Here is a 25,405-nt window from a genome sequence, read left to right on the forward strand (position 1 = left end):
AAAAATGTCTGTCTCCACAGTCCCTGAGACATTCTTTAATCCGTTTTTTAATTGAGTTACTTGGGGTGGCAGAGTGTCCTATTTAGTCATGGCTTTATTTAATACTGTGTTTCCCTGCCTCTGTTCTGGACAAGGGGACTGTGAAGAGACCTCTTGTTGCATGTCTTGTGTGATAATGACGCATGTCCAAACTGTGTGCCAACTGCTTGAACAGACAGTTCGGTACCTTCAATACAAACACCTCACACAAAGACCAATAGTGATGCAGTCAATCTCTCCTCAAATTTGAGCCAGGAGAGACTGACGTGCAAGTCATTAACACTCACCCTCCGTGTACTGTACATCTAAGTGCAACGTGTGTTGCTCTATTTTGGATCAACTGCAATTTTCCTACGTCCTTTGTCACACGACCACACACCTGGACAGTAGTTCAGGTGCGACAAAACTAGGGCCTGTAGGACCTGTCTGGTTGACTGAGATATCACAAAAGCAGAGCAACGCTTTATCATGGGCAGACCTCTTACCATTTTAGTAGCCAATGCGTTTATATGTGTTGACCATGATAGTTTGCTATCTAGGGTGACACCCAGCAGTTTAGTCTCTTCAACATGTTCAATAGATAGATTGTAGATTGCTAGAGTATGGAGACGTAATTTATAGATCGGCAGGTAAGGGTGCTCTCGAGCGGCTAGATGTTCTTCACCATTTGGCCATCAGCTTTGCCACCAATGCTCCTTATAGGACACGTCACTGGACTCTATACTCTTTGGTAAACTGGTCATCTCTGTATACCTGCTTATTTATAAAACCATCTTAGGCTTCACTCCCCCGTATCTGAGATATCTACTGCAGCTCTCATCCTCCACATACAACACCCCTTCTGCCAGTCACATTCTGTTAAAGGTCCCCAAAGCGCACACATCCCTGGGTTGCTCCTCTTTCCAGTTTGCTGTAGCTAGCGACTGGAACGAGCTGCAACAAACACTCAAACTCAACAGTTTTTTATCTCAATCTCTTCATTCAAAGACTCAATCATGGGCACTCTTACTGAAAGTTGTGGCTGCTTTACGTGATGTATGGTTGTATCTACCTTCTTACCCTTTGTGCTGTTGTCTGTGCCCAGTAATATTTGTACCCTGTTTTGTGCTGCTACCATGTTGTGTTGCCACCATGTTGTTGTCATGTTGTGTTGCCATGTGTTGCTGCCATGCTATGTTGTTGTCTTAGGTCTCTCTTTTTTATTTTTTTATTACAAAAAAGACAAGGAATGTGTAACATTAAAGTATTAGAACATGAAGGACGAACAATACATCATCAAGACACTATCAAACATGTATCAGTCTTTCCACAACAGAGCCATCCTTGTGTGAGGGTGTCTACTACTACTATCAAACATGTATCAGTCTTTCCACAACAGAGCCATTCTTGTGTGAGGGTGTCTACTACTACTATCAAACATGTATCAGTCTTTCCACAACAGAGCCATCCTTGTGTGAGGGTGTCTACTACTACTATCAAACATGTATCAGTCTTTCCACAACAGAGCCATCCTTGTGTGAGGGTGTCTACTACTACTATCAAACATGTATCAGTCTTTCCACAACAGAGCCATCCTTGTGTGAGGGTGTCTACTACTACTATCAAACATGTATCAGTCTTTCCACAACAGAGCCATCCTTATGTGTGAGGGTGTCTACTACTACTATCAAACATGTATCAGTCTTTCCACAACAGAGCCATCCTTGTGTGAGGGTGTCTACTACTACTATCAAACATGTATCAGTCTTTCCACAACAGAGCCATCCTTGTGTGAGGGTGTCTACTACTACTATCAAACATGTATCAGTCTTTCCACAACAGAGCCATCCTTGTGTGAGGGTGTCTACTACTACTATCAAACATGTATCAGTCTTTCCACAACAGAGCCATCCTTGTGTGAGGGTGTCTACTACTACTATCAAACATGTATCAGTCTTTCCACAACAGAGCCATCCTTGTGTGAGGGTGTCTACTACTACTATCAAACATGTATCAGTCTTTCCACAACAGAGCCATCCTTGTGTGAGGGTGTCTACTACTACTATCAAACATGTATCAGTCTTTCCACAACAGAGCCATCCTTGTGTGAGGGTGTCTACTACTACTATCAAACATGAATCAGTCTTTCCACAACAGAGCCATCCTTGTGTGAGGGTGTCTACTACTACTATCAAACATGAATCAGTCTTTCCACAACAGAGCCATCCTTGTGTGAGGGTGTCTACTACTACTATCAAACATGTATCAGTCTTTCCACAACAGAGCCATCCTTGTGTGAGGGTGTGTGTGCATGATAGTGATATAAAATACATGTCATAGTTTCCTTTTTCATGACCACAATCTTGTGAAACTCCAACCCTCCAAGATCCCCCCCCCCCCACAGTTCCCCAATAGCTGTCCCGCAACCATTCAAGACCCCTCCCACAGTCCCCCCCCCCCACCCCCAAGAACCCCCCCAATGCACCAACAACCAAGAGAATGAACTAAAGAGAAAAAAGGAAAAGACAGAAGAAAACAGCAAACAACAATGCAATTTATTTTATTTTATTATAATACATTTAAAACAAAGGACATCAAGGACAACTAAAATCATAACAGCAATGCCTCTCTTTATGTATTGCTGTGTTGTCTCTGTTGTGGTGATGTGTGTTTTGACATATATTTTTATTTTATTTATTTTTAATCCCAGCCCCCGTCCCCACAGGAGGCCTTTTGGTAGGCCGTCATTGTAAATAAGAATGTGTTCTTAACTGACTTGCCTAGTTAAATAAAGGTTAAATAAACATTTTAAATACATAAAAAGACACGTTATTCAATAATAGATCCAGATAAGGTGTAGGGTTGAGTGAGGGACCCAAAAATGATGCTATTAGTTTGAGATATTTAGCACCAGACTATTGCTAGTTACCCATTCTAAAACTGACTGGAGAGCTATGTTAAGGGTGTCAGTTATTTATTTTACTGTTACAGCCGACGTGTAAACTGTTGAGTCGTCAGTGTGTATGGATACACAGTCTTTATTAAAGGTCAGTCAAAGGTCATTAGTAAAACACAGAAAACAATAATGGTCCAAGCTGGCTACCCTGCGGTGCATCACACCGAATTTGTATAAGTGAGGCTTCCATTAAAGAAAACACTTTGTGTTCTATTGGTAAGGTAACTGTCCATCCATGATATCGCAGAGGATGTTAATCCGTAACATCAAAGTTTTTCATTTAATATGTTATGATCAATGACATTAAAAGCTGCACTCATGGCTAACAAAACAGCTCCCACAATCTTCTTATCAATTTCTTTCAGCCAATCATTAGTCATTTGTGTCAGTCCCAAGCATGTTGAGAGTCTGAACGTCTGTTAATTTGTTCTGCAATTTCATTACGCTTTTTTGCAGACGTTTACTGACACAGGCCATACTCAACCGGTGTTGTACACATTTGCTTAAGACATGTAGCTAGCTAGCTAGGTAAACAACGTGTAAGATCACACACGTCATGTAACGTTAGCTACCGAGCCAACCAGCTAACATTAGCTAGTTAAACAATAATGAACAGTGCCAAATCATGCCGTTACTACCCTGCATGATGATGCTGGAAGCTAACCAACCAGGTTCAATGTTAGCTAGCTAACATTAGGCTCTAACTAGCAAAGCAAACAGCTCTGGGATACAACTAATAATGTCAGCTAGGGAGCCAGTCAGCTAACGTTAGCTAGCTAGCAGTACACTTTAGCTTGAAATGAAACCACATTGTCAAAATCAGAAATATGTTTATATCTGAAAATGTAGCTAGCTAATGCTAGACTATCTTACCTGTATACATAATCATGCATGTCTCCCTGTCACGGATGCCATGCCACGGTTTCCCTTAGTTTGAAGATATAATCCGGAGACAGGTGTTTTCGCCATCATACTCTAATTCCATTGATTTAAAAAATAATTACAAAAAAATGTAAAAATTCAAATGGCTCTCTCTTGTGACTTTAAAAAAAAACTGGTCACAAATAAGTAAATGATATCAATGAGAGAATTGTCAGATTAACTGATAACTAAAATAGCAGTACAGAAGGCACTCTTTTGCTAAGTGCTCGAGGAAGTCTCAAGGTTTTGCTCGCCTGAGGTAGAGTACCTCATGATAAGCTGTAGACAACAATATTTAACAAGATAGTTTATCTATATTTTTCGTAGCTGTCTATTTACAACCACAAACCGATGCTGGCACTAAGATTGCACTCAACGAGCTGTATCAGACCAACAACAAAAATCCAAGAGAATGCACAGCCAGAAGCAGCACTCCTAGTGGCCAGGGACTTTAATGCAGAATAACTTCAAATAATCCATTTGACCTAATTTCTACCAGCATGTTACATGTGCAACCAGTGGAAAAAAAACTGAAGACCACCTTTACTCCACACACAGAAATGCGTACAAAGCTCTCCCTTGCCCTCCATTTGGCACATCTGACCATAATTCTATCCCCCTGATTACAAACAAAAACTAAAGCAGAAAGTACCACTCAATATGGAACTGGTCAGATGAGGTGGGTGCTAAGATACAGAACTGTTTTGCTAGCACAGACTGGAATATGTTCCGAGATTCAGCTCAGCGTTCAACACCATAGTGCTGAACGCTACAAATATTAAATAGTAAAGCTTTAAACCTTTCACTCATACATAAATTATACTTAAACCCAAAATGGTTCTCCAGTAGATTAAGAAAGGCTCATAATTTGTTCAAAAATGGCCTTTTTGCCTTTACAACTTCTAATTTCCGACTAATTTAAAATAAAATGTTGTTTAAAGTATCACCCTTTCTTAAACAAGCCATACAAAGCTGGTTACAATTTCAGTTTTATGCTCCAGAAAGATAGAACAAATAAACAAATGTTATGGTTAAACTCAAATATATTGAATAATAATTAAAAAAAACATTCTTTAAAGGACAAAATGTTTAAAAATAATTATATGTGTTAATTATATTATGAATAGAAACGGAGGAGTTATGTCACATATGCAGTTATCGAAACTATATGGGAATATCTGCTCAATCCAAATTTACAACCAACTGATTGCAGCACTATCCCAAACATGGAGGAGGCAATTGGAGAAGGGAGAAGGTAGGGAACTTGTTTGCCTGCCATATATTAAAGATACAAATTGGCTCATTTGAGGACAAAAATGTTGACAGCTGTGCCATACATGTTACAAAATAAATGGGAAGAGATTTTCGATGTACCAATTCCATGGCATATGGTACAAAAAACTACACTTTATTCAACACTTAGTTTTTCAATTTAAATTATTAGATAAACTTCTTGCCACCAACAGAATGTTATACAGTATATATGGGGCATACAACAATCTCAGCTCTGTAGATTTTGCTACGAAGAGACAGAATGAATAGATCATTTATTCTTGTATTGCCCCTAATGTAGCTCGTTTCTGGTCACAGGTTCAGGAATGGTTAAAGAAATCACAACATGCACTTAACATTAACCTTACAAATAGCAGTGTTGGGCGATTTGGAAAGCCATAGCCAGTCAATAAATAATAATACTTGTAGGAAAGGTTTTCATCTTTAGCTCACAATCTGTGGACACTATGCAATTAGAAAATGTTAAAAAATGATGTAAAACACAAAAAAATACACGGCGCATGGAAACCAAACGAGGGTGGTCTATGGTGATAGGTGGGATGGGCTGAGAGTGGCTGAGGGGTGGGATTAAAGAGCTGAGGTCTATGGTAATAGGTGGGATGGGCTGAGAGTGTCTGAGGGGTGGGATTAAAGAGCTGAGGTCTATGGTGATAGGTGGGATGGGCTGAGAGTGGCTGAGGGGTGGGATTAAAGAGCTGAGGTCTATGGTGATAGGTGGGATGGGCTGAGAGTGGCTGAGGGGTGGGATTAAAGAGCTGAGGTCTATGGTGATAGGTGGGATGGGCTGAGAGTGGCTGAGGGGTGGGATTAAAGAGCTGAGGTCTATGGTGATAGGTGGGATGGGCTGAGAGTGGCTGAGGGGTGGGATTAAAGAGCTGAGGTCTATGGTGATAGGTGGGATGGGCTGAGAGTGGCTGAGGGTTGGGATTAAATAGTTTATGTTTGGTAGTGTATTATTGTTATGTGACTGATTTATATAAAAGTACCATGTATGCAAAATGTGCATGTAAAATGTGTATGTAAAATTTGTATGTAAAAGTTATGTATATGTAGCAAAAAAGCCATCACTAACATTTTGTGGCATCTGCCAACATAGACTCAATCTCTAGCAACTTTTATAATTAACATTTGGATGTAATAAATGTATGACTAGTCACTTTAAACAATGCCACTTTATATAATGTTTACATACCCTACATTACTCATTTCATATGAATATACTGTACTCTATACCATCTACTGCATCTTGCCAATGCCACGTGGCCATCGCTCATCCATATATTTATATGTACATATTCTCATTCATTCCTTTACACTTGTGTGTATAAGGTAGTTGTTGTGAAATTGTTAGATTACTTGTTAGATATTACTGCATGGTTGGAATTAGAAGCACAAGCATTTCACTACACTCGCATTAACATCTGTTAACCATCTGTATGTGACCAATAAAATTTGATTTGAAGATGTAAAAAAAACAAAAAGATATTTGTCCTCCGAAGAGGGGGGGTGGTGGAGGGGTTAATAATAATTTATATATATATATATATATATATATATAAAACAAAAACACCAGTGCCCTCCAAGCTCATCACTAAGCTAAGGACCCTGGGACGAAACACCTTCCTCTGCAACTGGATCCTGGACTTACTGATGGGCTGCCCCCAGGCAACAACACATCCACCATGCTGACCCTCAACGTGGGGGCCCTGCAGGGGTGCGTGCTTAGTCTCGTCCTGTACTCCCTGTTCACCCACAACTGTGTGGCTACACATGACTCCAACACCATCAACTTTGCTGACGACATGACGGTGGTAGGCCTGATCACCAACAACACCTATAGGGAGGAGGTCAGAGACCTGGCAGCGGTGCCAGGACAACATCTCCCTCAATGCCAGCAAGACAAAGGAACTGATCATGGACTACAGAAAACAGAGGGCCGAGCACGCCCCCATCACATTGACTGGGTTGTAGTGGTGTGGTTCGAGAGCTTTACGTTCCTCTGTGTCCACATCGCTAAGAATCTATCATGGTCCACACACACCAACACAGTTGTGAAGAGGGAACAACAATGCTTCTTCCCCCTCAAGAGGCTACAGCTGCACCATGTTGAGCATCTTGACTGGTTGCATCACCGCCTGGTATTCAGCCAGTATGCAGCCTTTCAAATTCGAGGAATAAAACTCATATATTGATTGCACCCTACTCAGCTGTCTCTCGTTGCTCTTTGGTCGTTGCCTCCCTGACATATGGTGGCAGCAGTGGGATGTTCAGCAGAGTAGCGGTTGCTTAGCTTAGGTTAATTTGTTTTATCTTTTTGTTTTTAAAAACAAGAGGACCAAACATTGGACCAATGTGGTACAAAGAAAAACCAGGACAGGGCTGAAGGAAGAGGGCCCATACCAGACGATCCAGGGGTGACCTCATTGGAGGAGATGGCCCTTCTGTTCAGGAGCAGCCTTATGTCTTGCAGCAGGCGTAAGACATCAGGCTGGAGTGGGAGGCTGAACAACAGGAGCGACAGTGGAAGGCGATGCAACACCTTTTCAGGGTTCTGCAGCACGAGATCAAAACTATTCGACCCCTGTCCCTGATCACTCCCTATGTGGCTCTTCCAACGCCAATGGCATGGACATTGGCCTAGAGGCTGCAGGCTCCCTCCACGGCTAGGCTCTGGGCCCCAATTACCTTGACCCTCATCAAAATAACCCTTACTGTTCCCCATATGGCCCCAATCCAGATCCAGGTCCACGTATAGGTCCGTATCGGGTCCAAGAGCCAAGGTTAGAGCAGTTAAATGACAATGGCAACATTGAACATTATCTGGGATCTCTTTTAATGTTAGTTATTCAAGGGTCAGTGTAGAGTTCATAGGGCCATTGGACCAGCACTGTCAATATTATTTATGCAATAGGCCTATAGATCAAAGTTTATCAAGGACAGTCGGGCAGGGGCGTGGGGGAGGGGCAGGGGCATCTTTAAGCTGGCATTGACAGTCGGGATGTGGGGTGTCCCCATCTGCTTGCCCCCCTGGCCCCATAATTCCCCCATTGTTGTGCCAGTCTCGTGTGTCAAGCAGATTCAGTTTGTTGTGACACTGAGCGAGACGAGAGGGGAGGTATGGGAGAGCTGTGTGGTAAAGAGAGCAAAAAGGGAAGCGGGAGAGAGAGAGAGTTGGGAGAGGGGTAGGGGGAAGTCTAGACAGCGACAGAGAGAGCAAGAGAGAGCGAGAGAGGGGAGAACAGAGTGATAGAGAGGGGGAAGAGAGGATATTTTTCCTTGTCATATCTAGTGAAAGACCGCGAGATAGATGGGGAAGAAAGATAGATTGTGTGCCACTGCCTTAGGGGCATAGTAAATATTCATAGTAAATTCCCGTGCAAAATTATACATTGCTTTTGTAGAATATGCTTTATTACTCACTCTTTGGCAACTCTGCATATAATATTATCATGTCAATATTATAAACTGTATCTACTGTAATTGAAGAGAAATACACATATTTTTACTACACATCATACAGTCTATGCTGTAACCCATGTCATGTCTCATCCAAAACAGATCAGACAAGCACCGCTAGGCTCCCAACCAGGAGCTCAATGTGCCCTACTTTCCGGATATGGGTCCCAGAAACTAGCACAGGGAATTCTCCATGGCTGAAAAAAACTTAAGCAGAGTCCCTCGAGAAGAAAGTCCCAGGTGTCCCGGGGGTTGTGTGTGTCAGTAGAGGCTGCTGAGAGGAGGACATAATAATGGCTGGAATGGAGTCAATAGAATGGTATCAACCACATCAAACACAAGGTTTCCATGTGGTTGACACCATTCCACCAAATCCATTCCAGTCATTATTAAAAGCTGTCCTCTCCTCAGCAGCCTCCACTGGTGTGTGTGTGTGTGTGTTAAACTGTGTAAGAGATAGTGTATTACGACCACACCAATATGCTATCTCTTACACAGTTTAACAGCTTGTGTCACAGTATTGTGCATATTTTTTAGATGCTGTCAAAATTAGTTGAAAAGAAATTGAGGGCCATATTCTGACCTGAACTTTAGTGTCACCTCCCCATCTGATAGGCCAATATGCCTACTTCTTCATTTAAAGCATTTCAGTTTAAACTTGTCCAGTCTTCTCACCTACCAGTGGTCATGTAGAAAAGGAGAGAGAGGCCATGCCATTTCCTATTGGAACGAGGCCCTAAATGGCCCCCAATGATAACCAATACATTTCCTGGTTTCTCTCTCCACACACAATACCAAACCACTCTGTCAAACATCTTAGGATTCATGAAGATCAAATTAATTAAACGTACTCAAATGCAAATCCCCAAATGAGACCGAGGACACTGGAATGGGTTCAGAAGATTTTCAAATAGGACATTAATTCCCAGGTACATTCAGCGTCCCTGTTTAAAAAGCTATTTATGAAACCAAACTAGTCACTATGTCACACCCTGACCTTAGAGATTATTTTTATTCTCTATTTTGGTTAGGTCAGGGTGTGACTAGGGTGGGTAGTCTAGTTTTTTCATTTCTATGTTGGCCTGGTATGGTTCCCAATCAGAGTCAGCTGTCTATCGTTGTCTCTGATTGGGGATCATATTTAGGCAGCCTTTTCCCACTGCCTGTGAGCACTCCATTACTTCACGTTTCGTTTGTTTCTGTATTGTTTCGGTGAGTTTCTATAATTAAACATGTGGAACTCTACGCACGCTGCACCTTGGTCCATTTATTCTAACAACGATCGTGACACACTATGACTTGCATAGAAAGCAACGGAAGCTAACTCTGCCTTGGCTTGTTGGCCAAAGGCTATGGGGGAATTCATATTGGGGGGGGGGGGGGGGGGGGGGGGGTTGGATAAATGCTGAAAATCGACCTGTGATAAACACAGGCTTTGGAGATCTTCTACGTTTTGTTCTATGTGAATTTTCAGCAACTAATGTCATTTTTTGTGAATTTAAGCATTTATGTAATCGAAATAAGCACAAAGTGCATAAAGGATTCAGAACTCATAAAAGTCATGTTAACTGACTGATATTATCTCATTGAACAAAACGTAGAAGATCTCCTTTTTTCTGGAGGCAAGCCGAAGTTGAGACAAATTCTATGCCCCTTCGTCGTGATTGGTTAACAGTAGGGATTCTTCAATAAAGTTTGTCATTCAACGAGAGATGTTTTCATGCACATTTTAAAATGTAGAAATACTGCACTAAACATCTTAGTTAGACAAAAATATCCTCTGCAAAAACATTACAATTCATGACAGATTTCTAGAGTAATGTTACATTAATTCACTCTCTCCGTGGTTCTGTTATTTTATTACAACAGCCACCAGCAACTATTAGTCTTAATTATTTTTTGTTTGATTTATTTAACTTCTTATGGTATAGGGGACACTTGAATCCCACTTGGCCAAAAACCAGGGAAAATGCAGTGCGGCAAATTAAAATAAAATTATATAAAAATCAAACTTTAATTAAATCACACATGAAAAGATACTCAATTAAAGCTACACATAAGACAGTAAACAGTAAACAAAGAGGGTAGCATTTTTCAACCCTGCAGGCGCTACACAAAACGCAGAAATAAAATATAAAAACATGCCTTACCTTTGACGAGCTTCTTTTGTTGGCACTCCAATATGTCCCATAAACATCACAATTGGTCCTTTTGTTTGATTAATTCTGTCCATATATATCCAAAATGTCAATTTATTTGCCGCGTTTGATCCAGAAGAAAACAGCTTCCAAAATGCGCAACGTCACTACAAAATATTTCAAAAGTTGCCAATAAACTTTGCCAAAATATTTCAAACTACTTTTGTAATACACCTTTAGGTATTTTTAAACGCTAATAATCGATCAAATTGAAGACGGGTCTATCTCTGTTGGAACACAACAAACCATACTTTTCTTTTTTGAATTTTACCCCTTTTTCTCCCCAATTTCGTGGTATCCAATTGTTGTAGTAGCTACTATCTTGTCTCATCGCTACAACTCCCGTACGGGCTCGGGAGAGACGAAGGTTGAAAGTCATGCGTCCTCCGATACACAACCAACCAAGCCGCTGCTTCTTTAACACAGCGCACATCCAACCCGGAAGCCAGCCGCACCAATGCGCCGGAGGAAACACCGTGCACCTGGCCACCTTGGCTAGCGTACACTGCGCCCAGCCCGCCACAGGAGTCGCTGGTGCGCGATGAGACAAGGACACCCCTACCGACCAAGCCCTCCCTAACCCGGGCGACGCTAGGCCAATTGTGCGTCGCCCCACGGACCTCCCGGTCGCGGCCGGTTACGACAGAGCCTGGGCGCGAACCCAGGACTCTGATGGCACAGCTGGCGCTGCAGTACAGCGCCCTTAACCACTGCGCCACCCGGGAGGCCCTACCAAGCTACTTTTCAAGTCTTGCGCAGCTCTCAACAGTGTTACGCAGTTCCTAGTTGGCCCTACTTCTTCATTGTACAAATGAATAACCTCAACCAAATTCCAAAGACTGGTGACATCCAGTGAAAGCGGTAGGAACTGAAAACAATATTGTTTGCCAATGAGAAATCAGTGAACAGACAGAGACCTCAAAAAAAAAATCGGAACGGTTAGTCCTCTGAGTTTTGCCTGCTACATAAGTTCTGTTATACTCACAGACATGATTCAAACAGTTTTAGAAACTTCGGAATGTTTTCTATCCAAATCTACTAATAATATGCATATCTTATATTCTTGGCAGATTAGCAGGAAGTTGAAATTGGGCACGCTATTTATCCAAAAGTGAAAATGCTGCCCCCTATACCTTAAGAAGTTAACCAGGTAAGCTAGTTGAGAACAAGTTCTCATTTACAACTGCGACCTGGCCAAGATAAAGCAAAACAGTGTGAAAGAAACAACAGAGTTACACATGGAATATACAAGCGTACAGTCAATAACACAATAGAAAAAAAAGAAAGTCTATATACAGTGTGTGCAAATGGCATGAGGTGGTAAGGCAATAAATATGCCATAGTAGCAAAGTAATTACAATTTAGCAGATTAACACTGGAGTGATAGATGAGCAGATGATGATGATCAGATGATGGTGTGTTAGTAGTGATACTGGTGTGCAAAAGAGCAGCAAAGTAAAGAAAAACAATATGGGGATGAGGTAGGTAGTTTGAGTGGGCTATTTACAGATGGACTATGTACAGCTGCAGCGATCGCTCAGCTGCTCAGATAGCTGATATTTAAAGTTAGTGAGGAAAATGTAAGTCTCCAGCTTCAGCGATTTTGGAATTCGTTCCTGTCACTGGCAGCAGAGAACTGGAAGGAAAGGCGGCCAAAGGAGGTGTTGGCTTTGGGGATGACCAGTGAGATATACCTGCTGGAGAGTGAGCAAGGAGGCCTACAAACCTGACTCCGTTACACCAGCCATGTCAGGAGGAATGGGCCAAAATTCAACCAACTTATTGTGGGAGGCTTGTGGAAGGCTAGCTGAAACATTTGACCCAAGTTAAACAATTTAAATGCAATGCTACCAAATACTAATTGAGTGTGTGTAAACTTCTGACCCACTGGGAATGTGACGAAAATAAATAAAAGCTGAAATGAATCATCTATTATTCTGACATTTAACATTCTTAAAATAAAGTTGTGATCCTAACTGACCTAAGACAGGTAATTTTACTAGGATTAAATGTCAGGAATTGTGAAAAACTGAGTTTAAATATTATTTGGCTAAGGTGTATGTAAACTTCCGACTTCAACTGTATAGCCTACAAACTACTGATGCAGACATTTGTAACATCTACATTAAAAAATTATAACAAACAATTTAACATAGCCTACACCATCACAATAAAGCCATTATTTATTTTAGACAGATCTAAAGGAACATGATATGAAGAAAATGTAGTCTATTTCAGAAGAACAGAATTGCATGAGCTGAGTTGTTAGGCCCTGATCTCGCTATGCCATATGGCTGTGGGCTGCACTAGTTAATTTAGCAGACAAGATTTTCTTAAAATTCTGTGGCATTATATTATTTTATGGTATTAAGAAAACAATTGCACATAGCTGAATAAAATATAAATAATTTCTCCAAACGATCTCTTAGGGAGTGCGCACATGTTATTCTGTGTTGAGCAGTTAACAAAGAAACAGATACTCCTATATGCTTCATTTAGAGTTATTTATGTAACTTTAGTTGTGATAAAATGTTGGCCTATACGTTTTATGCCTCCTTTTTCTTATGTTTGGATTTTTAATACATTCTAAGGCTGCATGATGCAACTCTAATGACGATTTGAAAAAAGATGCATGAAAAGGCATGAGCTCTGCTTTGTTTCTTGTGAAGGCTGCACACTTCAGGTCTATCATTCACAATTTGACAAGCACTTGATAATATTCTCACCAGGATTTCTCGAATCTCCCGGTGGCATCCCCCTTGTGCCCTATTTTTGTGTGTAAGGGAAAATGTATGGAGTAAAAAGTAACTTATTTTCTTTAGGAATGTAGTGAAGTAAAAGTTGTCAAAAATATAAATAGTAAAGTAATGAAGATACCCCCCAAAAAGTACTTAAGTAGTACTTTCAAGTATTTTTACTTAAGTACTTTACACCACTGGCTCTCATGAAGTATTCAATTAGATTTTCGATTACATTCAATTACAGAGTGATTAGAGTGTGTCGTAGCTGAATCATTAGTTAGGTAACATAGATAAATAAGATGTTTTATTTACTTTCATAATATGCTTATGTGAGATACTTGTCATTAGAATGTCTCTTCTGGACTATACTGTCATCAGTTGCATTTTTCTTTTCTTCTCTAGGGAAGTCACTTGGGGCCCAGAGAGGGGAGAGGTCAGAATGGAACATTGTCTTCATATGTGAATGTATCTGTTAAACCATGTGTCGTGTCTTTACTATCATTAAATGAAAACTTTTAGTTTTTATCAAAGATTCTCTGTAATTAGTATTACGCGATCAAATTGACTAATCATGTAACTGTAATTAACTAGGAAGTCGGGGCACCAAGGAAAATATTCAGATTATAAGGTTATAATTTCCTAATATAACCTTTCAGATATTTTCATATCTGATCCATAGTCTTCTGATTAATGAATTATTTACTTTACCTCACGTTAGTCTCATTCCAAACGTCGTAAATTGTTGGTTATCTGCACGAACCCAGTCTTCACCATGAGTCATCCATACATCAATTGTCTTAAATCATTTATTTATTACTAACTAAGTAATTCACAGAAATGCATATACAAACAAACAAGGTAAATATGGTTACAAGAAATGATAGGGGAATGTGCCCTAGTGGGCTAAACCGGCATCGCGGCTTGTTAGACAAAAGGGGAAGTGGGGGTCAACTGAGATGAGATACAATAAAGTTGATAATTATAACAATTGAAATGCTAATCCTTTGCACATGAACGCTCACTCATTCGGGAACAATTGCAATCAATCAATATATTTACGCTCAGTGTGTCGTCGGGATCTTTGTTGAAAAGTTTGTTTCTGTTGGAGAGTTTTGTCCGTCTCTCTCTCTCTGTCTTGGTTAGAGGGGATAGTTCAGAGCGACATTCATTCATGGTTTTGTAGAATGAATGTTTCGGCAGTTGTCGTTCTTCGCGTTCAATGATACCGAATTCCTAGCTGCAGACTAGTAATTAATATCAAAGACTTGTTCTTATTCTGTCGGTATCGATAGTCTAAGAGTTTAACCACGTGGTATGGTTAAAAGATTCAGCAATGGTCTGCAAACTTTGTACTTCCGTGATTGAGAGAAACATGGTCTGGTGATAATTTCTCAAAGTTGGGTTTTATTCAGAATTGCAGAAAAGGGGCTGTTCCAGGATGCCTGACCCTAACTGGGCTCAGGGGCGGTCCTCTGATTTAGTTCAAATCAAAAGGGAATTGGATTTTCCTTCATTAAACAGTCCAAAATCACATTACACAATTTTACAAACTGTATCATACTCACTCATTCAACTTATACAACAATTAGATGTAAACCTCATATCTGAGGCTATTATATAAACAGCGTTATGGTAATGTTGACACACCGTCTCCCATGAGCTTCCCCAAGTTGTAACAAATGGACCAGTTCGTAGCTAGATTCTTCACCGATCTTTTATACTTTCTCCGGAACATGAAATTTGTTCGGACCTCGAGTTCTTGTTCGGATCTCTATACTGTGTGGCCATGTGGCAGGAATTTACGACCTCTCTCTGACCACAGCAGCCTAGTTGAAGGAGGAAAGGGGGAGGCAGGGAGAGGGGGATGGGGTTGCTTTACCTAAAGAGGGCAACATCATGAAACATGTGATGGGGAGATGTCGTGGAAAATTGCGAGATTATGTGATAGATTATAAAATAATCGTACAAGCACTTTCTATTGCATTAGAATGGTTGTTTTATTCGACAGAATAGAATCTGTTGAATATTGTGTGTGTGTGTTCCACTGAGGATGGGCCTCTATGAGATAGCACTGGCAGAGGAGATTTACAATGTCTTTGGCCAATAAAGCCTAAAGAGCATTCCAGATAGTGAGGTAATGTTTTGGTACTATGAAGTACCAGTAAAGACCAAACTGAATGATAATTTATAGCTAATGCTATCTGGCTATGGGATACTCCTCTCTCAAGTAAAAGGCCCTTTGTGAAGTTTCTGAGATCTGTGGTTCGTCATGTGAGTTGAGAGGTGTGTATCTTGGCTATAAAAGATACACTGCGCCCAGCCCGCCACAGGAGTCGCTGGTGCGCGATGAGACAAGGACACCCCTACCGACCAAGCCCTCCCTAACCCGGGCGACGCTAGGCCAATTGTGCGTCGCCCCACGGACCTCCCGGTCGCGGCCGGTTACGACAGAGCCTGGGTGCGAACCCAGGACTCTGATGGCACAGCTGGCGCTGCAGTACAGCGCCCTTAACCACTGCGCCACCCGGGAGGCCCTACCAAGCTACTTTTCAAGTCTTGCGCAGCTCTCAACAGTGTTACGCAGTTCCTAGTTGGCCCTACTTCTTCATTGTACAAATGAATAACCTCAACCAAATTCCAAAGACTGGTGACATCCAGTGAAAGCGGTAGGAACTGAAAACAATATTGTTTGCCAATGAGAAATCAGTGAACAGACAGAGACCTCAAAAAAAAAATCGGAACGGTTAGTCCTCTGAGTTTTGCCTGCTACATAAGTTCTGTTATACTCACAGACATGATTCAAACAGTTTTAGAAACTTCGGAATGTTTTCTATCCAAATCTACTAATAATATGCATATCTTATATTCTTGGCAGATTAGCAGGAAGTTGAAATTGGGCACGCTATTTATCCAAAAGTGAAAATGCTGCCCCCTATACCTTAAGAAGTTAACCAGGTAAGCTAGTTGAGAACAAGTTCTCATTTACAACTGCGACCTGGCCAAGATAAAGCAAAACAGTGTGAAAGAAACAACAGAGTTACACATGGAATATACAAGCGTACAGTCAATAACACAATAGAAAAAAAAGAAAGTCTATATACAGTGTGTGCAAATGGCATGAGGTGGTAAGGCAATAAATATGCCATAGTAGCAAAGTAATTACAATTTAGCAGATTAACACTGGAGTGATAGATGAGCAGATGATGATGATCAGATGATGGTGTGTTAGTAGTGATACTGGTGTGCAAAAGAGCAGCAAAGTAAAGAAAAACAATATGGGGATGAGGTAGGTAGTTTGAGTGGGCTATTTACAGATGGACTATGTACAGCTGCAGCGATCGCTCAGCTGCTCAGATAGCTGATATTTAAAGTTAGTGAGGAAAATGTAAGTCTCCAGCTTCAGCGATTTTGGAATTCGTTCCTGTCACTGGCAGCAGAGAACTGGAAGGAAAGGCGGCCAAAGGAGGTGTTGGCTTTGGGGATGACCAGTGAGATATACCTGCTGGAGAGTGAGCAAGGAGGCCTACAAACCTGACTCCGTTACACCAGCCATGTCAGGAGGAATGGGCCAAAATTCAACCAACTTATTGTGGGAGGCTTGTGGAAGGCTAGCTGAAACATTTGACCCAAGTTAAACAATTTAAATGCAATGCTACCAAATACTAATTGAGTGTGTGTAAACTTCTGACCCACTGGGAATGTGACGAAAATAAATAAAAGCTGAAATGAATCATCTATTATTCTGACATTTAACATTCTTAAAATAAAGTTGTGATCCTAACTGACCTAAGACAGGTAATTTTACTAGGATTAAATGTCAGGAATTGTGAAAAACTGAGTTTAAATATTATTTGGCTAAGGTGTATGTAAACTTCCGACTTCAACTGTATAGCCTACAAACTACTGATGCAGACATTTGTAACATCTACATTAAAAAATTATAACAAACAATTTAACATAGCCTACACCATCACAATAAAGCCATTATTTATTTTAGACAGATCTAAAGGAACATGATATGAAGAAAATGTAGTCTATTTCAGAAGAACAGAATTGCATGAGCTGAGTTGTTAGGCCCTGATCTCGCTATGCCATATGGCTGTGGGCTGCACTAGTTAATTTAGCAGACAAGATTTTCTTAAAATTCTGTGGCATTATATTATTTTATGGTATTAAGAAAACAATTGCACATAGCTGAATAAAATATAAATAATTTCTCCAAACGATCTCTTAGGGAGTGCGCACATGTTATTCTGTGTTGAGCAGTTAACAAAGAAACAGATACTCCTATATGCTTCATTTAGAGTTATTTATGTAACTTTAGTTGTGATAAAATGTTGGCCTATACGTTTTATGCCTCCTTTTTCTTATGTTTGGATTTTTAATACATTCTAAGGCTGCATGATGCAACTCTAATGACGATTTGAAAAAAGATGCATGAAAAGGCATGAGCTCTGCTTTGTTTCTTGTGAAGGCTGCACACTTCAGGTCTATCATTCACAATTTGACAAGCACTTGATAATATTCTCACCAGGATTTCTCGAATCTCCCGGTGGCATCCCCCTTGTGCCCTATTTTTGTGTGTAAGGGAAAATGTATGGAGTAAAAAGTAACTTATTTTCTTTAGGAATGTAGTGAAGTAAAAGTTGTCAAAAATATAAATAGTAAAGTAATGAAGATACCCCCCAAAAAGTACTTAAGTAGTACTTTCAAGTATTTTTACTTAAGTACTTTACACCACTGGCTCTCATGAAGTATTCAATTAGATTTTCGATTACATTCAATTACAGAGTGATTAGAGTGTGTCGTAGCTGAATCATTAGTTAGGTAACATAGATAAATAAGATGTTTTATTTACTTTCATAATATGCTTATGTGAGATACTTGTCATTAGAATGTCTCTTCTGGACTATACTGTCATCAGTTGCATTTTTCTTTTCTTCTCTAGGGAAGTCACTTGGGGCCCAGAGAGGGGAGAGGTCAGAATGGAACATTGTCTTCATATGTGAATGTATCTGTTAAACCATGTGTCGTGTCTTTACTATCATTAAATGAAAACTTTTAGTTTTTATCAAAGATTCTCTGTAATTAGTATTACGCGATCAAATTGACTAATCATGTAACTGTAATTAACTAGGAAGTCGGGGCACCAAGGAAAATATTCAGATTATAAGGTTATAATTTCCTAATATAACCTTTCAGATATTTTCATATCTGATCCATAGTCTTCTGATTAATGAATTATTTACTTTACCTCACGTTAGTCTCATTCCAAACGTCGTAAATTGTTGGTTATCTGCACGAACCCAGTCTTCACCATGAGTCATCCATACATCAATTGTCTTAAATCATTTATTTATTACTAACTAAGTAATTCACAGAAATGCATATACAAACAAACAAGGTAAATATGGTTACAAGAAATGATAGGGGAATGTGCCCTAGTGGGCTAAACCGGCATCGCGGCTTGTTAGACAAAAGGGGAAGTGGGGGTCAACTGAGATGAGATACAATAAAGTTGATAATTATAACAATTGAAATGCTAATCCTTTGCACATGAACGCTCACTCATTCGGGAACAATTGCAATCAATCAATATATTTACGCTCAGTGTGTCGTCGGGATCTTTGTTGAAAAGTTTGTTTCTGTTGGAGAGTTTTGTCCGTCTCTCTCTCTCTGTCTTGGTTAGAGGGGATAGTTCAGAGCGACATTCATTCATGGTTTTGTAGAATGAATGTTTCGGCAGTTGTCGTTCTTCGCGTTCAATGATACCGAATTCCTAGCTGCAGACTAGTAATTAATATCAAAGACTTGTTCTTATTCTGTCGGTATCGATAGTCTAAGAGTTTAACCACGTGGTATGGTTAAAAGATTCAGCAATGGTCTGCAAACTTTGTACTTCCGTGATTGAGAGAAACATGGTCTGGTGATAATTTCTCAAAGTTGGGTTTTATTCAGAATTGCAGAAAAGGGGCTGTTCCAGGATGCCTGACCCTAACTGGGCTCAGGGGCGGTCCTCTGATTTAGTTCAAATCAAAAGGGAATTGGATTTTCCTTCATTAAACAGTCCAAAATCACATTACACAATTTTACAAACTGTATCATACTCACTCATTCAACTTATACAACAATTAGATGTAAACCTCATATCTGAGGCTATTATATAAACAGCGTTATGGTAATGTTGACACACCGTCTCCCATGAGCTTCCCCAAGTTGTAACAAATGGACCAGTTCGTAGCTAGATTCTTCACCGATCTTTTATACTTTCTCCGGAACATGAAATTTGTTCGGACCTCGAGTTCTTGTTCGGATCTCTATACTGTGTGGCCATGTGGCAGGAATTTACGACCTCTCTCTGACCACAGCAGCCTAGTTGAAGGAGGAAAGGGGGAGGCAGGGAGAGGGGGATGGGGTTGCTTTACCTAAAGAGGGCAACATCATGAAACATGTGATGGGGAGATGTCGTGGAAAATTGCGAGATTATGTGATAGTGCTTGTACGATTATTTTATAATCTTTCTATTGCATTAGAATGGTTGTTTTATTCGACAGAATAGAATCTGTTGAATATTGTGTGTGTGTGTTCCACTGAGGATGGGCCTCTATGAGATAGCACTGGCAGAGGAGATTTACAATGTCTTTGGCCAATAAAGCCTAAAGAGCATTCCAGATAGTGAGGTAATGTTTTGGTACTATGAAGTACCAGTAAAGACCAAACTGAATGATAATTTATAGCTAATGCTATCTGGCTATGGGATACTCCTCTCTCAAGTAAAAGGCCCTTTGTGAAGTTTCTGAGATCTGTGGTTCGTCATGTGAGTTGAGAGGTGTGTATCTTGGCTATAAAAGATACTAGAATTAATTTGTAAGCACTCCCAGAATTCATTTATAGACACTGAATTGATCTGTGAGTCAAAGGGCTATGGTGAAGCTCATATGATTAAAGATGAAGTTTAAATATAACTGACTTGTGTGTGGTTTGTAAACTCTCCTCATTTAGTAATACAGGAAATTACCAACGACAAGTGACAATAGAGTGCTGAGTACCAGCCAGAATAGCAAGTTTGGTAGGCTACTAATGACCATCAGCAGCTTCAGAACTTGGAGAAGCCTAGTTACTGTGACTAAATGGTCACAAGGAATTTGACTGCGGTCATGACTCGTGACCGCCGGTGTGGCGGTAATATGGTCACCATAACAAGCCCTAGCCAGGACCATTCACAGTTGAGCTCACTCGGTTTAGCTCAATGCTGATTAGGTATTATTATTCTTTTTAAAAATGTACCTGGCTTCCTTTGCATTCATTGCTGCGGGCGGCAACAATGTCATACTATTTTGGACAAGACAGCATCAGATAGATGGCCTACACATACAGAAGGGCTTTGTTTCGCTTGCTCTGATCCTTTTTCTAGTGAGATACAGTCAGCCTCTAGCGAATTGAAGGAAAATGATGAAACACAGAGAGACAAAAGATACATTTGCTCTACATCTTGTATTTATTCTAAGGCTTCCCATTGAGAGAGACATTGAAAATTAAACCAAACTCGTGGTCCACTCCACACTCACCCGCATAGGACCAGTCGATGTCATCAGCGAATTTGCGCTGGGCAGCCTGGGCCCGGTGTCCGTATCCTTGCACAGGTTCAGCTGCAACAGAAATCAACTCTTTCTCAAAAACAGCTCTGTTTAAGGCCTCTATGACCAAAAATGTGATTTCATTCAAATCAGCCATTACCATTATCATGGAATCAGAATTATCATACATTCACACAGCCTCTCAATCCTCCTGAGTTGGTCTGGTTTTATTTGAGAATTGAAAGACATCCATATCCCTTTGAGGGATCAAACTCATGAAACACTCATTCCAAAAGATCATTGGAAAAACAAACAATTTGTTATTACACATTATAATATTGCAAATAGGCCATTATGGGTAGTGCAACATTGAGAAAATCTCAGCAAAAGAAACGCTCTCTGAGCTTGTACAAAAAAAAAGGTCAGTTATGTTTTCCTTCTGAAGAAATTTCCTCCAGTTCGGGAATAATGAGTAAGTCTCAGATCTACAGGACACAGACTTAACATAATGCACTCTGGGGGACGTCTGTGGAGTACATCTATGTGTGTTTGTTTACTTGTCTCTAAAAACCACACACACACACACACACACACAAATCCCTGCTTTTCACTGTCATTTGAACTAGTGCTATAGAATGATGAGGAGGTGATAGTGTATCATTATGATGCCCTACTAGTCCTGTCTGGGTAATGAATTGGAGCCAGAGCTCTCAGGGCCACACTGCCAGGTCATTATGGAAGAGTTACTGTCTGTCAGAACCAAAATGCTAATTAGCATAGCTAGCACAAAGCAACTGCTCACTAAAGCAAAGGGAAACCAAATACACCAAACGTTCTCCTGCAGCATTAATAACTCCAAATGTTTCCAAAATGCAGGGAAGTGACTGAAACAGCACCCAATGTTCTGGAACATTACTGTGAATGTTGCTGAATAAAACCAGGACAACTGACTAGAAGAGAGGGTGGATTACCTGCTTCACCTTTTGCAACCATAATCAACCTTAAAAACAACATTCCTCCATGCTTCAGCATCGTCAAAATATTGTCATATAGGGGATAAAATAAACTTGTTTTCCTCTATGACAAACAAATTCACTTAAAGTGATACTTCGCAATTTTCCCCCAGAATCAGATGGACTCGTTGATACCATGTTTATGTCTCTGTGTCCAGTATGAAGAAAGTTAGAGGTACTATAGTGAGCCAATGCTAACTAGCATTAGCACAATGACTGAAAATATATGGGTACCTGCTAGCATCTGACTCTGGGGAAGTAGATATAGGGCCTTATTGACAAAATCCCAAAGTGTACCTTTAAAAATGCACTCAGTACTCGAAACGTCTATGTAAAAAAACATAGTATGGTTGGGGTCAGCACAATAGTCTTAAAAGGGCCTTAAACCATGAAAATGTATTGGCCTGATCCGACTCTGGTTGGATGAAGATAAAGAGGCCATGCTGTGTTTGACTATTTTCATGTTCGCCTGGGATAAATTGTCAATCTAATCCAGGATTAAATGTCTCCGAGTACCAGAAACAAGCTGTCCCTCTCGCAGGGCAGAAATGTGTGGTTTATGACCAAGCAAAAGTCTCCTTCACTCATAATATTCCCAAAGTACCATACAGTAACTCTTGATTTAAAAAGTGATAATTGAGGATATCATCCAAAAGGTGCAAACGGTTATAGTCTTGCATAAAATAATATTACTTCGGAAACTAGAATAAAGTAATAAATAGCTCTTTCCTTTTCTCATACTCATTTTCAGCTCTATCTGGTGGTCTTCCTCACATTTTTGGACCTCAGTTGTCCATGCCTGTTTAACACCGTGGTCAGCCAAGGGTCGTAGAGCGCCTTAAACCAAAGTGTTTTCTTTCCAACACAGGGATATCGCTATCATGGCTTCCCATCTTCCTCTCCTCTCCCTGATCTGAGAGATATGAGAGTCTAAGGTATTTGGCTTTTGCCTGTCCTATTCTCTCAACTTTTCATATTATTTTACACGTCCTATTCTTTATTTTTTTTTCTTCTCCATTTTCCTCTCCAGTTGGTAGTTACAGTCTTCTCTCATCTCTGAAACTCCTGTATGGACTCAGGAGAGGCGAAGGTTTGAGAGCAAGGCGTCCCCCGAAACACGACCTTGCCAAGCCGCACTGCTTCTTGACACAATGCCCACTTAACCATGAAGCCAGCCTCTAGGAGGAAACACCGTATACCTGGCGACTGTCAGCGTGCACTTACCCGGACCAAGCTGGGCCAATTGTGCACCGCCCCCTTGGTCTCCCGGTCGCGGCCGGCTGTGACAGAGCCTGGACTCGAACCCATAATCTCTAGTGGCACAGCTAGCACTGCGATGCAGTGCCTTAGACCACTGCGCCACTCAGGAGGCAACATGTCCTATTCGTTTACCTGTCCTATTTGTTTACCTGTCTTATTCTTTCAGTTCAGTGCGGATGAGGGAAAGGGTACAAGGACAGGATGCATGTTATGACCATTGAGATACATCCCCAGTGTCCCTGTCTCGCTCACCTTCTGACACAGACTATACAGAAAGGAATGCTAGCTAGCAATTATGTTTTCCACTACTGTGACGCAAATCAGCCAATTAATGACGCTGTATCCCCCCCCATCCCCCCCCATCCCCCCCAGGTTGGACATAGGGAGCTCAGTAGATGTAGATCTTACTATGTCCATCTCCTCCTACAACTATTGAACTCCCTTTCTCCATCTCTCTCTCACTCTGAATAAAAGAGAAAGGAAGCTGCTAAATTATGGACCATCTCTTCAGGGGGAAATGGACTATAGAGTGTGTAAACAATTGCTTTGACATGAAACACCTGTCAATTTCCAGCACCAGTTCGTTCAGTAAGTGCGATTCTATTACACAATGTGTGTGTGTGTGTGCATGCAAGTCTGCTTGACTACATATGTGTGTTTGTGTGTGTTGTACACTTGGCGGTGTGTTTGCGCGCGTGTGTGTGAGGTCAAGGGCACCATTCATCTCCCTATTTCCTTTCAACAGAGGATTACAGTCTGGCTCATCTTACACTTGCTTTGTCTGATGATTGTCCTTGACCATGACGAATGGCATTACCTTTCCTTTTTAAGGATCACTGGTGCATCTGTGACTGAAAGGGAACAGGTAAGCTTTCTTACACTGACAACGTTGGGTGATTAACTCATTGTGGCCCAACGCCTCCATCTGTGGCTGTTATGCATGAAAACTACAATTGGCTCGACAAACATTGAGTATCTTTCAAAAATGCATTGTGAGAAAATACTCAATGATGTAAAAAAGGAGATTTGATAGTGAACATCTATTTTAAATGACTTGTACAGTGCTACATCTCATCTACATGTTTTTCTTTATTTTTACTATTTTCTACATTGTAGAATAACAGTGAAGACATCAAAACTGCAGAATAACACATTAGGAATCATGTAGTAAAGAAAGTGTAAAACAAATCAAAATATATGTTATATTTGAGATTCTTCAAAGTTGCCACCCTTTGCTGTGATGACAGCTTTGCACACTCTTGGCATTCAACCAGCTTCATGAGGATGTCACCTGAAATGCATTTCAATTAACAGGTGTGCCTTGTTAAAAGTTCATCTGTGGAATTTCATTCCTTCATAATGCGTGTATAGTAGGTATGTCCAATCTTTTGACTGGTACTGTAGCTAGCTATCACAAGAGGTCCGTGCCAAGTAACTGAGAGCTACACTCCCAGACAGGCAGGTATCCTAGTGGTTAGAGCATTGGGTCAGTAACTGAGAACTACAATCTCCGTAGAGGGAGGTAGCCTAGCAGTTGGAGCATTGGGTCAGTAACTGAGAGCTACACTCCCAGACAGGCAGGTAGCCTAGCGGTTAGAGCATTGGGTCTGTAACTGAGAGCTACACTCCCAGACAGTTAGGTAGCCTAGCAGTTAGAGCGTTGGGTCAGTAACTGAGAGCTACACTCCCTGACAGGCAGGTAGCTTAGCGGTTGTGGCGTTGGGTCAGTAACAGAGCTACACTCCCAGACAGTAGGTAGCCTAGCAGTTAGTGCTTTGGGTCAGTAACTGAAAGGGCAATAGCTCAAATCTCTGAGCAGACAAGGTGAACAATCTGTTAATATGCCCTTTAGCAGGCACATCACCATAATTGCTCCAGGGTCACCGTTCATAATGGCTGACCCTGGCCGTGACCCCACTCGCTGAGGATGTCTCAGGGGAGTTGGGATATGCAAAAAAACAAGTTTCCAAGT

At 40.8% G+C, this 25,405-nt stretch overlaps 1 protein-coding gene across 1 annotated transcript in view; it reads right to left on the reverse strand.

Annotated features, from left to right (window-relative positions):
- Positions 1-25,405, reverse strand: part of LOC139406458 (receptor-type tyrosine-protein phosphatase zeta-like) — a 99,624-nt gene that overhangs the window by 48,534 nt on the left and 25,685 nt on the right. The window contains exon 2 of the mRNA XM_071149065.1: positions 21,152-21,232. Within this exon, the coding sequence (XP_071005166.1) occupies positions 21,152-21,232 (81 nt within the window). The remainder of the gene's footprint in view (positions 1-21,151; positions 21,233-25,405) is intronic.

The sequence above is a fragment of the Oncorhynchus clarkii genome, chromosome 4, assembly GCF_045791955.1.
Source record: "Oncorhynchus clarkii lewisi isolate Uvic-CL-2024 chromosome 4, UVic_Ocla_1.0, whole genome shotgun sequence".
Lineage (NCBI taxonomy): Eukaryota > Metazoa > Chordata > Actinopteri > Salmoniformes > Salmonidae > Oncorhynchus > Oncorhynchus clarkii.